This window comes from Agelaius phoeniceus, chromosome 1, assembly GCF_051311805.1.
Source record: "Agelaius phoeniceus isolate bAgePho1 chromosome 1, bAgePho1.hap1, whole genome shotgun sequence".
Taxonomy (NCBI): Eukaryota; Metazoa; Chordata; class Aves; order Passeriformes; family Icteridae; genus Agelaius; species Agelaius phoeniceus.
This window is the reverse complement of record NC_135265.1, coordinates 147,669,591-147,684,019: the sequence shown is the minus strand read 5'-3', so window position 1 is coordinate 147,684,019 and position 14,429 is coordinate 147,669,591. Positions and strand designations below refer to the sequence as shown.

General features: G+C 37.4%; 1 protein-coding gene across 4 annotated transcripts in view; it reads left to right on the top strand.

Annotated features, from left to right (window-relative positions):
• ZFAT (zinc finger and AT-hook domain containing) overlaps positions 1–14,429 on the top strand; it is a 115,927-nt gene that overhangs the window by 77,870 nt on the left and 23,628 nt on the right. For all 4 annotated transcript variants that reach the window (XM_077189272.1, XM_077189257.1, XM_054630691.2 and 1 more), the window contains 4 exons: positions 3,235–3,322; positions 7,168–7,317; positions 9,130–9,303; positions 12,491–12,579. In XM_077189272.1, the coding sequence (XP_077045387.1) occupies positions 3,235–3,322; positions 7,168–7,317; positions 9,130–9,303; positions 12,491–12,579 (501 nt within the window). The remainder of the gene's footprint in view (positions 1–3,234; positions 3,323–7,167; positions 7,318–9,129; positions 9,304–12,490; positions 12,580–14,429) is intronic.

Here is a 14,429-nt window from a genome sequence, read left to right as displayed (position 1 = left end):
AGGTATTTCTGCAACCTCAGATTTCAAAGGGTTTCTGTCATCACCTGTGGCCATGGCACCTGAAGAGCTGGAGCTGAGGACCAGGGGAGCTTCTCTGGGGCTCTGTGTTGTGATCTGGGTGCTCTGAAATATTTCATTTGCAGCAGGGGATCTTTAAAGGCTGTTTTGAGACTGGTGGAATTGCACTGAAGGACTCACACAAGCTGTCAGGGCAGCAACAGAAGAACATTTAAGCATTCCAAGCTGGCAGCATAAGCTCCAGTACTCTGGCACTGGCCTGGGTACCCAGCAAGGAAAGGTTTGGCTTCAGCTGAGCACTCTCTGTGAGGAACTGGAGCCACACTTTGAAGGGACTCAGTGCTCCTAGGCATGCTCTGTTACACTACAAATGATAACCCTTTTGAAAATCACTTCTGCAGAACTTGGTGTAGATAACTTCCTAACAGCTTGAAAAAAGCTGTTGGCATTATTTCATTATTGAAGAATTTTGTTACCATCGTCCTGTGGAAAGATGAGTTCTCAGCACCCATCCATTCATGTTGCCCTATAGCTCTTGATGCATTTACTGATTATTTTGGTTTTTCCTCTAAGATATAGGCTTATAGTCTTGCCTTCTTCAAGAATATTAATAAGAATGTGAAGTTGTCACAGTTAACAGCACTTCAGCTGAAGTGGTGTGTGTGTAGTGGAGTGTTGAATTTTTATTTCCTTTTTTAACATTTTTCTCAATGTTCTGGCCACAGTGAGAAATACTTAATTCAGTGAGTATTAAAGACCAGCAACACCCAACTGCACACTAAAAGTATACTATTTTTTTCCCTTTATTTATTGTATATTTTGAAATCAGATATATAGCAAGTTTGAGGAACAGACTGAGATCTGTCAACACATTTCAGCTCAAGAGCCTCTAAATGATTTTGTGCTGTTTTTCTTATATGTGCCAAATTATGAATGTGATCATGCAACTACATCTTTGAAAAGGTGCAAACATTGCTATGGAGTTTTGTTATGATTAATCTACCAATCTTTATTGGAGTAACATTGTGACGGTGTTCACAGGGGTTTTCAAATGAGGGAAGAGATGAGAATGTTGACTCCATATTTCAGAAGGCTTGATTTATTATTTTATGATATATATTACATTAAAACTATACTAAAAGAATAGAAGAAAAGGTTTCATCTCAGAAGGCTAGCTAAGTTAAGAATGGAAAGGAATTAATAACAAAGGCAGCTGTCCCAGACTCTGTCTGAGCCAGCTGTGCTGTGATTGGCCATTAATTAGAAACAACCACATGAGACGAATCACAGATCCACCTGTTGCTTCCACAGCAGCAGATAATCATTGTTTACATTTGTTCCTGAAGCCTCTCAGCTTCTCAGGAGGAAAAAATCCTAAGGAAAGGATTTTCATAAAAAGATGTCTGCAACATAACATGTTCAGGTAGAAATCCAAAATCATCAGTAGCAGATTTAGGTTATATCATTTCAGAGACCCTAATTCCACAAACTAACAGCTCTTTTTCAAGGTTTTGTCAGCTTTGTAGGCTCCTTGAATCTCTTCCAAAACTCAGCTAGTATTCTCTGATGTTCCTTTCTTTCCCTTAAGATTCTTAGGGCTTAAAATGATGACAGCCCCAACTCCATCACAGCAAGGTACAGCCCTCAGGGTGGTAATCCTTGTGTAGCTGCTATCCCCAGCCCCTGGTGCAGGTTTTTTGACAGGAGCAAATGGCTGTCAGCTCAGGCAGAATTCTCCTTGTGCCACTGCCACATTAATGCCAGTGAGAGCTCCATATGCTACGGCTGTGGGAGTATTTATTGCTATTTCAACCCAAGTGTTCTAGGGCTACTGCTGGTTTTAATTTGTAGGTACTTCAGCTCAGGGATTTGTTTCTCAGAGGTACATGAGACTGACTGCCAATGCTGCATCATATACAAAACCTGTCTGCTGTGAAAACCCATCAATTATTGCTTTCCTTTCAAGAGAGGTGTCCATGTACAGCTGTACAACTGCAGCATCTGGACAATAATGACCTCCTTGTACAGTCCTCCTTGCTATACAGATGTTCTTTGGTCCAAGGTCAGAAACTGGCAGAGTCCAGGACCCTTAGCCTCCTGTAATCTCCAGATTTCTCCTTCATAACACAGGGGTCTGTCCCATTTTGATCAATAATCTTCCTTCCACACTCTTTAGGAAGTATTTCTGTCCTGGAATAAGTAGTGAGGTGTCTGTTCTGTGGCTTCAGCTCACCTTTTCAGAGATCTCTGCTAGGTGGGCACTGCACCTCTCCAACCAAGCACCTGCCCAGCTGTCAGGACTAACTAGACTCCCTCCATCTGTGGTTTTGATAATCCCCTCATAAATTAATCTACTGAGTGCAGAGGTGACCATGACCCACTCATTGGATAAAGCATCCAAGTGCCAGCAGGTACTGCTGGAAAGATCAGTCTCTCCAATTTATATTGTGACTGTCAAGGTTTAATTTAAAGTGTAATGGAGAAAATTTCTACATTTTTAGGAGCTAGATGCATTTGGCAAAACAGGAAAATTGCAATTAGACTAAAATTGCATATAGGAAGAGATGACATCAAAACTCTCCAGTTGGACTTGATTGACAGTGTTCAATCTGTTATAACATCAGTGACACTGAGAAAATCCATGGTAGTCTTTAAATCAAAATACTAGAATAAGACTTTATTGGTAATAAAATGCTGAATATTTATAAAGTAGTTAAAAATGTAGATACTGAATAAGTAATGGCATCTGTCATTGTTAACTCCGCTGCTCAATTTCAGGCCATTTTATAAATCCACAGAGTGGTGGTTGTCTTCAGAAGGGTAAGATCTGATCCTGGTATAAGAAGGATGGACTTTGAAAAAAAAGAAGAAAAACCCCTAAATATTACTGCTTACATCAAATACATTCTCTTCTGTTATATGACTTGATCTTTCAACTCCTGATTTTCTACAGAGTCAGTCAGAAGATAATGCTTACATTTATTGTGCATATTCTCATCTGCTGTAACTTGGAACCCTGTATTCATGAGGATTAATGATGTGCTTAGAGTCTTTTAATATTTCTCCTTCACTTATTTCACTATAAATACATTCATTTTTTTCCTTAAAAACTGAACCTTGAATTAGAACTTTGTTGAGAACCATGTATTACTGAATAATGACTATAGTGATTATACCAGTAGACTGAAAATGCAATCCCTTTCTTTCTCACTTAAGGATAAAAAGAGTTATTCCTGTCCTGTGTGTGAGAAGTCATTTTCTGAAGATCGACTTATAAAATCTCACATCAAGACAAATCACCCTGGTAAGAAAAAAAATCAAGGAAGATTTCTCAGTCTATTGCAATAAATGGATAAGGGTTTAGAATGAGCAGTGTAATGTGATTATATTTCTAAGAAAGAGAAGAGTCTTTTTCTAATTCAACTGGTTTAGAGTAAGAATTGTGTTGGTTTTGCAGACGTTAGAATTTAGAGTGAAAAGTGTTCCTGTTTGAGTGTGTTGTGGAGTATGTCAGGTAATTGTGCTAAGAAATCTGTCTTCATCTGGAAAAGGGTGAATTCAAATTAAGCACTGGAAGTTTGGGATCAGGCATATAGAGATCCTGTAGCAGCCCAGGAGATGTGAAATTCCCCCTGGCCCTACATGAACTGACAGGAATGTGTTCAGGGCTCATGATTTGTCTGTAGGTGCCTGATGGGATGCAGAGCTGGCCCTGTGCTTGCCCAGGTCCCATGGGCTGGGCTGGGCCCCCGGGGCCAGCTGGAGTCTGCAGCAGGGCTCCTGCTAGAACCAGCTGGGGTGTGGTGTGCCCAGTAGGGATGGAGCTGGCAAGTTCCATTACTGGAACATGTAATGGATCTGGATCCACAAACTGCTTGCTGGATGCAGCAAACTGCTCCAAACTCTGTTTGCACCTTGCATTCTGGTGTCTCCTGATTTATCAGTGCAAATACAAGATGACATGAATGTGGTGAGTCAGTGTGCTGTGCCTGAGTAACAATTCTTCCTCAGATCTTGGGAATTTGATGCCAAATGCTGGTGTGGGGACTGATTTAAAATTTAAGCCTCACTGGTGTGAACTCAGCAATCACACTGGTATGTCCCTAATTTCCTGCTTCTCAGGATCTGTGTTATGTTGGATAGAAAGTGCTGCTGCTACTGCAGAGGAGGGAGAGGTGACACTTTCATTAATTCATCTACAGTGCTCCTTATCACCTGACATAATTGGATACAAAGAAGGAAAACACTAGTCATGCTCAGACTGAGTCTAAGGGAAAAAATAAAACTAAAAAATGATGTAACTTTCCATGTCTTTCTTGTCAGATGTACAGCATAATAGGTAAAGCAGTGGTTTATCTTCCTACTGCCACTAGATAGTGCTAGACCCGTGTTTTAAACAATTTCCTTCACTTTAATTTTGTCCTTAACTCCCACTTCAGCTCTTTAGTTACTAAACCTCTTTATTTGCAGACCACTCCAGAGCAGTGTGGTTGGAGGGCTTGTCGTACGTCAGAGGACATGTCTGATGCAGGAAATTGAGATGAGAAAAGGCTTCTGAACTATACTGTAGTCAGGAGGTATAACTCCAGTAAGCATAGAAATTGAATCTCAAGAACTGTGCCTTTAAAGCCTTTGTGCTGCCTCAGGCAGGGAGCCTAGGAGATATTCCTGAATAACAGAACCTGAGAACTGGCAGGACAATGATGTTCTGTGCCCTACATGTTGCAACTAGCCTGTTCTTGTCCACTGACTGCTGAATGATCACTGTGTGCTATGTCTGAGGTCCAGAAATACCAGTTAACTCTGGAGCCCTGAAGTACTAAACTTGTGGATTTATAAATACTCCTGAACAATTCAATTCAATTTGGTATCTGAATCCCTCTAAAAAAAGTATAGTGTAATTTTTTTTTTTTATTCAGTGGGTCTTTTAAACAATAGAAGTAATGTTTAGAAAGAAAATCTGCACTATTATTTTGTGTTTTCATTTTTCATTCTTGTATCATGGGCGTATAGAGCTAAAAGGCAGAATAGCAGATTTATTAGGTGTATCTCTATGGCAGTAAAGAAATACTGCATCTAAGATATGCCTCTGCAACAGTTATGCAATAAGCCTCTTTTAAAATATGGAGGAGAATTAATGCACAAATCTTTTTTATTTCTGTGAATTTTCTCCTTAAAATCAGGAAGAAATCCTTTATTTGTACACTGCTCTTAATTACAGACCATATAAATGTGAGGAGTCTGATGGTATAAGCTATTAAATACTGCAGTGGCATGAGAGCAGTTGTTTTCAAAAATATAAATTAAAATTAATGAAGATGAAAGGAAAGACGGGTACTGTTTAAGATGAATTGAATTTTAAAGTGACATATCAAAAATTAATTTAAACTGAAGCATTTTCATATTTATCATTAAAATATTCTAGAACTCCCCCTCTTCTTCCTTTCTTAGTATCATTCTGCATGCCCTGCTCCCTTGTCTCTTCTGTTTCAAGTAGAAAGTATGAAATCAAAAAGTAGTCCTTCCTCTTCTATATTTGCAGAGGAGTTGAATTTTGGTCCCATGAAGGCAGTGAGGCAAAAATCTCCGTAGACTTTGGCAGAGCAGTATTTCAGACCAAAGAGATAAGAGAGCTTGGCTTTATTGCCCAATGATTTTTGTACTCAGCAGTGAAGAAGAGTCTTAGGTTCTGGTCCCAGCTCTCAGAATTATCTACCTTTCATCCACTGTCTGATTTAATATATTTCTTAATAGTTCTGAGGCATGAGAGGCATCAGCTTCCATAGCTCCCCACTGAGCAGACATCCTAGCCTGCAGTCATGAATGAAGGATCTAAGCCATGAAAGGCAGAATGAGGGTTCAGACTTATGGCTGTATTTTTCATTTTTTTTGGTACCTTAGAACTTATCTCTGCTCAGTTCATGGGCTTTTATAGTTACCTTTTGAGGTTATTTTCCCTATTCATATGAGTTCAGGCAGGATTTTTGTGATTCTATTCTGGGACCGACCATCAGGAGACAAGGTGATTTTTGGTAAAAATTGAAGTTTAGACAGGAACTTTCAAGTTTATAAGATTTGGGGCATAATATGTCACCAGCTTTCATGTCTTAAGGTTTAGATTTCATGAGTGTTGTACTTTCATTAAGTCAAGAGATAGCATTTCATTCATCTGACGTGCATTGAGCAATTTGATTTATTTTTAAAAGCATCTGGCAGTGTTTTCATTATGTGTCTAGGCCACTTTAATTTAAACTTCATTATTTTGAACTTTTTCACTGTGACAACCAAAACATTATCTCATATGAAGGAAATACACAGAATTGAGTGTGTCTAGCTTGAACAAAAAAAGGCCAGGAGAGGAATCTTAATTGCTGTCTTCAGCAATCTAATTAAAAAGAAGACAGAGGGAGATTTTTCTTGGAGCTGTACATTGAAGGGATGTCAGTTGGAACAAGATTCTGACTAGAACTAGGGAAAACAGTTTTGACTGTAAAGATGGTTAAACACTGCAGTGGGCCAAGAGAGGCTGTAGAATCTGCATCCTTAGATATGTTCAGGACAGGACTGGATATGACCCCAGACAACTTGATCTAACTTTGAAAATGGAACTGTAAATTTGACTCTGCTGGGAGTAGGTGACCTTAGAGGTCCCTTCCAGTCACATTTATTCCATGAGCCTGGTTTTCCCTTTAAATTGCCTGATTATCAGAATTCTGACAATTGTAGCTGTGGCTGAAGTGAATTGTCTTCAGATCCTTGACATCTGGAAATCTGGGCTGAAATCGTGAATAAAGCTTTTGAAAATATTGAAGAAAAAATTGCCAATTTAGCTTATGGAGAAGGGTCACAGTAAGAAAATGATCTTTTGTGCCAGTGGCCCAACTGAGTTTTTTTATATTTAAAATACTATTTTTTTTAAACAGGCAGTGAGGACAGTGAGTTCACACATCAGGAGAGAAAGGACAGAGCATCCTAGAAGGCTTAAAGGAAAAAAGGGTCCTTGTGCTCTTTGCTGAAGTCAGTTTTGAGTGGTAGTAGGGGAAATACAACTTTTAAAAGTTGGACTGAATCAGGATCTAGCTCTTCAGTATTACAAAATAAATTGCCTCATGTCCTTCTGGTTCTTACTACCTTCTGCATTTCTCTCAGAGGTTTCAATGACTACTATTTCTGAGATTCTTGGCAGAAGAGTTCAGCTGAAAGGACTTATTGGAAAACGAGCTGTGAAATGTCCCCACTGTGATTTTTATTTTATGAAGAATGGATCAGACCTTCAACGTCATATTTGGGCTCATGAAGGTAAAACTCTGCTTTTAAGCTTTTGAGCATATAATGAGTCTCATATTCCACTGAAGCTTTGCTGACATAAAAAAAACCAACCAAAAACAAATTCAAGTTTATTTCTGTACTCAAATGCAAAACTTTAAGCTACATTGAAGGTTAATTAATCCATTTAATGGATTCGGGATCACATATGAAACTTCACACTCAGAACATTAACAGACAGTTTAAATGTTTTATAAAAATTATTAAAATTCTTATGCAATTTTTTTCCAGAACACATTCATAAACATCTATAAAGTATTCTATGTGAGTAAGGAGGAGTGAATTAAATAAATGCTCAGTATTTTGAAACAAGTAATTTTCTGTATCTTCTTATGAGTCTCTGCTGCTCCTTTTACATTTGTCCAAAAATCCTTGGTCTGGAAATCTGTTAGTACACCAATTGAAATCCAGTTGCTTTGATGTGTACATAAAATTCTGTGAATATTTTAATTAAATCCTGCAGAGCATGGCAGCTAGCTGCCTTTGACACAAATTTGAAAAATTCCAGTAATAAGGCAACACATGGGTTAAAAATGCCTTGAATTTCAAATCTTTAGACAGTAAAATCTTGTGTCTACCCAGTCTATGTATTTTTATAAAAGGTTGAAGACAACTTACATGGTCTTTTGTCCCATTAGTAATCTGTGGAACAGATTGCCTGTGATTTTAGGTTCTTCAGCCATCCCTCTGCATAAAGGGGATAATGGGATTTGGTGCTCTCAAGCTGGTATCATCTTTCCAAAGTGTTCCCATATAGGTAGTTCAGCATGTTTGTTTGAATGCTCTAACTCTGAGCTTTCCTGCCTGTGTAGCAGAGCAGGGCTCCTCTCCAGTGGCCTTTGCTCCATTAAGGAGTTTAGGTAAGGCAGAATGTAGGTTAGAGGAATTCCTTGTGTATTATATAGACAAAGTTCTTTTATTCTGACTGGAACTGGGAACCCATGCCATCAACCTGGCATGAGAAACAGGTGAATAGAAATTTCCTCCCAAATCAAAGTGTGCAATCAAGTCTGCTTAAAGCAGACTGTAATTCTTCATGCTTGTAAATCTAACTTTAAGGTCACAAGTATCAATCTAAAATGTGCAGACCCTCATGAAACTGTGGAACTACTCTGCCAATTCAGATTTATTCATCTTTTCTTTGAAGGATTTACTTTGTTGCTATAGACCTGTTAGATGATCCACTGGGTATTTCTCTGTATGCTTTGGACAATTTGAGGGAAGAGAAGTTTTAAGTGTTTCTATCTGCCTGAACCATTAGCAAATATGACACTAATTAACAGTAAAACACAGCTTGCACACTTAACTTCTGCTTTCATGTTAACTGCCTAATGAAGCAGTCCTCCTTACAACAGGTTTCCTCACTCTTGATTGTAGTAAACAGAGCATGGGAGTTACCTGAAGACTTCTGGAGGGAGACATGTACACAAGCTTGGCATAAACACAGGCAGCCTGGATTTTACTTCTAAAGGGAGGGTAGGCATAGCAAGGCCCAAATATCAGTATTTTCCTGGCCAAACTTAATACCTGGCTTCAGTAGGGCAATATTCAATTGTGAAAGAACTCCTCCTTTCTCTTAGCAAGTTAAGTGATGCTGTCATGAGCTCAGCATCATCTACACAGAAGCTGTAGATGAAATTTCTTATTTGTAGAGATACAAATTTTGAAGTGTTTCTCTTTGTCCATGTTGTTCACATGATCTGAAATTTCTTTCAGGCAAATGTCCAGCCTGGAAAGGCACAGCCTGGTTGTTTCATATGTTTTCATTTTTTTTTTCATTTTTAGGTGTGAAACCCTTCAAATGTTCCCTCTGTGAGTATGCCACTCGCAGCAAGAGCAATTTGAAAGCTCACATGAATCGTCACAGCACAGAGAAAACCCACCTTTGTGATATGTGTGGGAAAAAGTTCAAATCAAAAGGCACTTTGAAGAGCCATAAACTCCTTCATACTGCTGATGGTAAGTGCATTAAATCTATTATCTAATTATTAAATCTATTTTAGAACAATAAATATTGGCTGTACCACAGGGCTTATTAACAAATGCTTTTCAGTTGAACACTTGAGTGTGATTTACAGATTTATTTTATTCCCAGGAGACACCATTTGGGAAATAATTCAAAACTTTGTGAAATTAATTTCTGTGAAAGGCAGCTGTCTCTGAAATATTAGGTTTCTCTGAAATTCATATTGGCTTTGTATGCCTTCCTTCTTCTAACAGAGAATTGTTTATTTCAGTAGAAATTTGAATTGCCAATAGTTCTGTCTCTTACTTTAAAGTCTCTCACTGTTTTATTCTATGAGAATATTATTTGGATCCTGGTGTCTAATCAGCCAGTGGCAAACCTGGGCACTTACTCTCTACAGTCTCACACTCAGCACCTCATTTGCCCTGCAGTTTTATCATTTCTGTGATGATAACTGAAAAAAGCAAGATGCACATCCAGAAAAGTATCCCCTTTTATATCAAAGTTTAGGGCACAACAGTGTACTTTATTATTCTGTGACTATCATACTGAAGTAAATTATTTAGCAGAATAAGTTGTACAGAACTTCATTATGACTTAGTAGCTTGATTTTTGTTACTCATGCAAGTGTGTGAAACCTCATTCCACTTTTTATTGACCATTTAATTTAGATTCTTTTTTTTTTTTCAAATTACATCTTCAGAGAAAGCACACAATGCTCTGTTACATTTTTAGAATATATTTGAAGTTTCTGTGTCAGAGATATTTTTTAATGCTTATGTCTGTGTGTTCAAGTGGAAGAAACAATCCTTTTTACCAATATGCTAAATCTTCCAGGAAGATTATAGTTATTGTTTTATTACCAAAGTTATTGCAGAAATGCTTTATGTTGGTAAATCAATCAATCATTTGTTATTCAAAAAGTACTTTCCAGTATTTTGAAGTCAGTTGATCAGTACCAAGTAGGTCTGGCATATGCATCTAAGCTTCATATGTGAGAATCAAGATTTTACTTATCAAATGCAAACTTCAGCTGATTTCTTGCTAGGAGAAGGAGGCAAGTTGTTGTATGTAAAAGAAAATAAAATTTCAAGCATGATCAGTCTATAAAGAAAAATAAAAAGGTATCTTTCTATGGCCCTGTAAAAAAAAAATCACTTCATGGGGTTTCATTTCAAAACCTTTCTGTTTTGTTTTCACCATCTGGCACGATCAAATAGGGAAATTCAGCAATGAAAGTTGAATTTGTTTTCACCTGTGTGTTACTTAGATTTCTTGAACAAATCTATGTGTGTATAAGTCATTAATGCAATTCATCTGAGGCTGCTTTGAAATTTAGTGTTGTTAAGAACAGTACCTTAGTTGAGCAGGATCTAGCCATGTCTGGATTGGGTTTAAAAGTGTGAAGTTAGCTTTAACCATTCAAATCCATGTGAGGAACTGTGTTCTTTTATAAGTTACTGCTAGGTCAGGTTGAAACCTTGGCTCTAGAGGCATTCTTATTACCAGGAGCCTTCTTTATCTGGCTTCACATTCATCATCTTCTGGAATAACTCCAGGGACTTCTAGTGGAAAGTGTCCCAACCATCCCAGGGTGATGGGGGCTGGAACAAGATGACCTTTAAGGTCCCTTCCCACCCAAACCATTCCATGACTCTGTGTTCCTTTTTGGTAAACCTCCATTTTTGACTGGCACAAATAAATCCAAGACTTAGGTTCTTGTGCCTTGCTTTTTACACTTCCAGAACTGTTCCAGGAAATTCCCAGTACCTTTGGAAGGTGAGTTTGACCATTGTCTCCAGTGGAAGCAGGATCTCACTCTCTGTGGAGTCTTAAGTAATTTTCCTCACTAAGTCCACCCCAGCAAACTTTTCATGCATTTCAAACTCTTGTGAAAAAGGACATTTGTCACCAGGAATGTGGTTTGTCAGGGGACATTCAGTATTCTGAGTGACAGTTTCTCTTTGCCCAGTGTCCCTTGCTGTAGTGACAGCACTGCAGAAGTTCTTAGCAGCACACATCTAGTGTTCTTCAGTTATTTCACAAATAAGTGAATTTGAAAGCTGTTTCACTGTTTATGAGTCTTGTCTTCCTGACTTATGAATCCAAGCAATTTTTGTTCAAATATCAGAGCCCTGCAAGGTCAATTTAAGTCATGGAATATAAAGTAGTTTTGTGTCTGATTTATTCTTTTCCAGAAGACAGACTTCTCAAGAGTGACATGATAACAAGCAGTTCTGTAGTCCAGGGTCATTACTGCTTGTGGGTAGAAGTAAACCAGAAAGCATGATTTTCATTATTTTATTTAGATACCAGAAGGTGCTTCTTAGCTGTGTTTTATAGAAACTTTCACATTTGGTATAAAATGCTTTTACCTTTTTCGTCAGCATCTGGAATCTAAGAAACCCCATCTCTTTGTGATAATACAGAACATTATCTATTCTACTTCTACTTTACCTTTTGATTCTTTTACTTTTGGAATAGTTTTTAGCATCTTTTTCCACATCATTAAAATACAATTTGCCAGCTGAGCACATTTAATTCAGGAATGAAGTCCTTCACTATTTAATGCACTTTGTACGTTGGCTGCAGGTAGCAGGACTGATAGAATCTTAGAGGCAAAATAAGGAGAAAGAGAGTATGAAACCCAGAGAATAAAAGGAAGGAAATTGTGTTCATTTAAATCATAAGGGAAAAAATAGATTAGTGAGAGAGAGAGACTGCTTTGAGGGGAAAATGTATTTGAATCATAACAATTCAGTGCTGGAGACAGAAATAACTAAACCCATGTGAACAAGATCAAACATTGGTGTTTTAAGGATTTCCAAGTGTGCTTTACAAACAGCAAAGTAGCTGTGCCTGCAGTTGTAAATAATGGATTTCCTTCTTCCATTTAGTGTGCACCATAACAATTCTTTTTCTTCTTTCCCAAGTGACTATCCCAGGAGAATCCAGAGCATTTAATGCTTATAATTTAAAGATTGCACTCGAGCCTTTTTTCCTCCCTTATTCTGCTCTTAGCTCTATTTAACCAAAATTTTGCAGAGCAAGTGCCAGACTTCTCTTGTTGTTCATTGTTCATTCTTAGCATTTGGGAATTTATCTTAATAAGGAAATAGAATCAGTAGTTTTCTGAACTTAAATACAAAAAAATTATTCCATTTGCTATTCCCATTGCAGGAAAGCAGTTTAAATGCACAGTGTGTGACTATACAGCTGCCCAGAAACCACAGCTCCTACGTCATATGGAACAACACGTCTCTTTCAAGGTAAGAACACATATAAAACATGCTTAAAGTGATTAGGAAATACACAGAACTTTAGACAATAGTAATAAAACTGGCACATTTTCTTGTTTGATGACAATTAACAGTATATAAACATTTTAATATTTTGGAAATTTTGACTTTATATTCAGATTTTTGAGATAGGGTTATTTTGTTCATGACCAATTTGTAATTAGTAGTTTTACTTGACAAAAATATCTGTATGTTGCAATATGAAACAAATTTATTGGCTTTGATTATCAGCCCTTGAGTGAGTGAATCCAATATGTACCTTAAAATGTCCTAGGGAGGTATGAAAGCAAATCCCTTCTATCACTGTTCATTGCCCACCTAAATTTTCCCTGAAATTTGCCAGTCTCTTGTACTAAAGATGTGTTCATATACTTGAAGAAAATGGAATAGAATTAATTTTAAAACACCGCATTTATCTGAAACATGCATTGGAAAGAGTTTTGAAAATTGTTCATGTTTCTATGAAGTATTTAGATTAGAGATACAGTTTATTTTAATAAATGGCAGTATGTTTTTATTGCTAAATTTTAACATAGGTTCTCAGTGTGATAGGTCCTAATGTAATGTATTTTGAAATGTTATATTCAGTAAATAGGGATTATACTGGTTCCTTTTCCAGAAAATACAGTATTTTTTATTTGAGAAAATGTTCATTTTAATGTGAGGCTTTATCTTAACAGTGAACATATTTCTTATTGAAAACATGATACTATTTCATATGTTACACCTTTCATTATCTAACAGATCATTTTACTTCTATAAAGAGTACACTGCAGGTATTCTTAACAAGTACCATAAAGCAGCAAGGCAAGCAGTCTTTTCAGTGATGGTTTAAGTTTTGCAAGACAAAACAAGTTATCTAAAGAGATTTTACATTTTGAAAAAACAATTTTTCTGTCTCAAGTATGTGGTTTTGCTCCAAACTTACATTTTTAAAAAGATTTTTTGTAAATGAAAATACATAATTTTCCTTTTTTGATGGCTAAAGTGATGAATGCACTCACAGTGCAGTTCTTGAAATGCAGCTATTTCTGACCCTGGGACCTGCCTACACAAAAATGTGGAAATTCAGGACATTGTCAAGAGAACTGAACTCTGGGTTAGATCAATCAGGAGTATTTGTTTAGAGAGTTCAAAAAATGTTTGCTTCCTTCTAGGACAGTTGTTTTCAGGCTCAGAGAAATGTCACTACTTATGTGACCTAATGATCCTTTAATCCATCCTATTTCCCAGCTCCATGAATTTGCAATCCTGCTATCCAATAGCAGGGAACATGCATGACTTGCACAAGTGAGTGCTACAAGAGCACAGCAGTCTGCCTCATTATTTTCTTTAAAAAATGACAGTTTCAGCAATAGAAAGAGAGTACCCATCTCTGAAATATTGAGTAGCTGAATTTTACAGTACCCTCTGAAGCATAAGGTTAAGGGAGTCTGAACATCACCTTTCTTCCTTATTTTTGCTGTTTGGAACCTGAAGGAAGATCATGAGCAATGAGCTTAGGAGAGTTTTCTAATCAATGTACCCTGACTGCAGACATTTCCCTGCTTTAAATTCAGCTCCTGGATGAACATTTCTGTACCAGCCATTTTCTGCTGAGGAGCTTTAGGTGGGACTGCTGTGCATGAAACATTTTCCATCCTATTCTGAGGTACTTGACTTTTCCCTGAGGACCTCAGTCAACATCTGCATGCTTTTACCAGGACCTAATGCTCGTGTCAAGCTCCCTATGACTGTGATATATCTCAGTCAGAAAGTTATTATCAAAGGTCAACTTTAGGCTCAAATGTTTGCTTTCCTAATTTTTTTTTCTTTAGGAA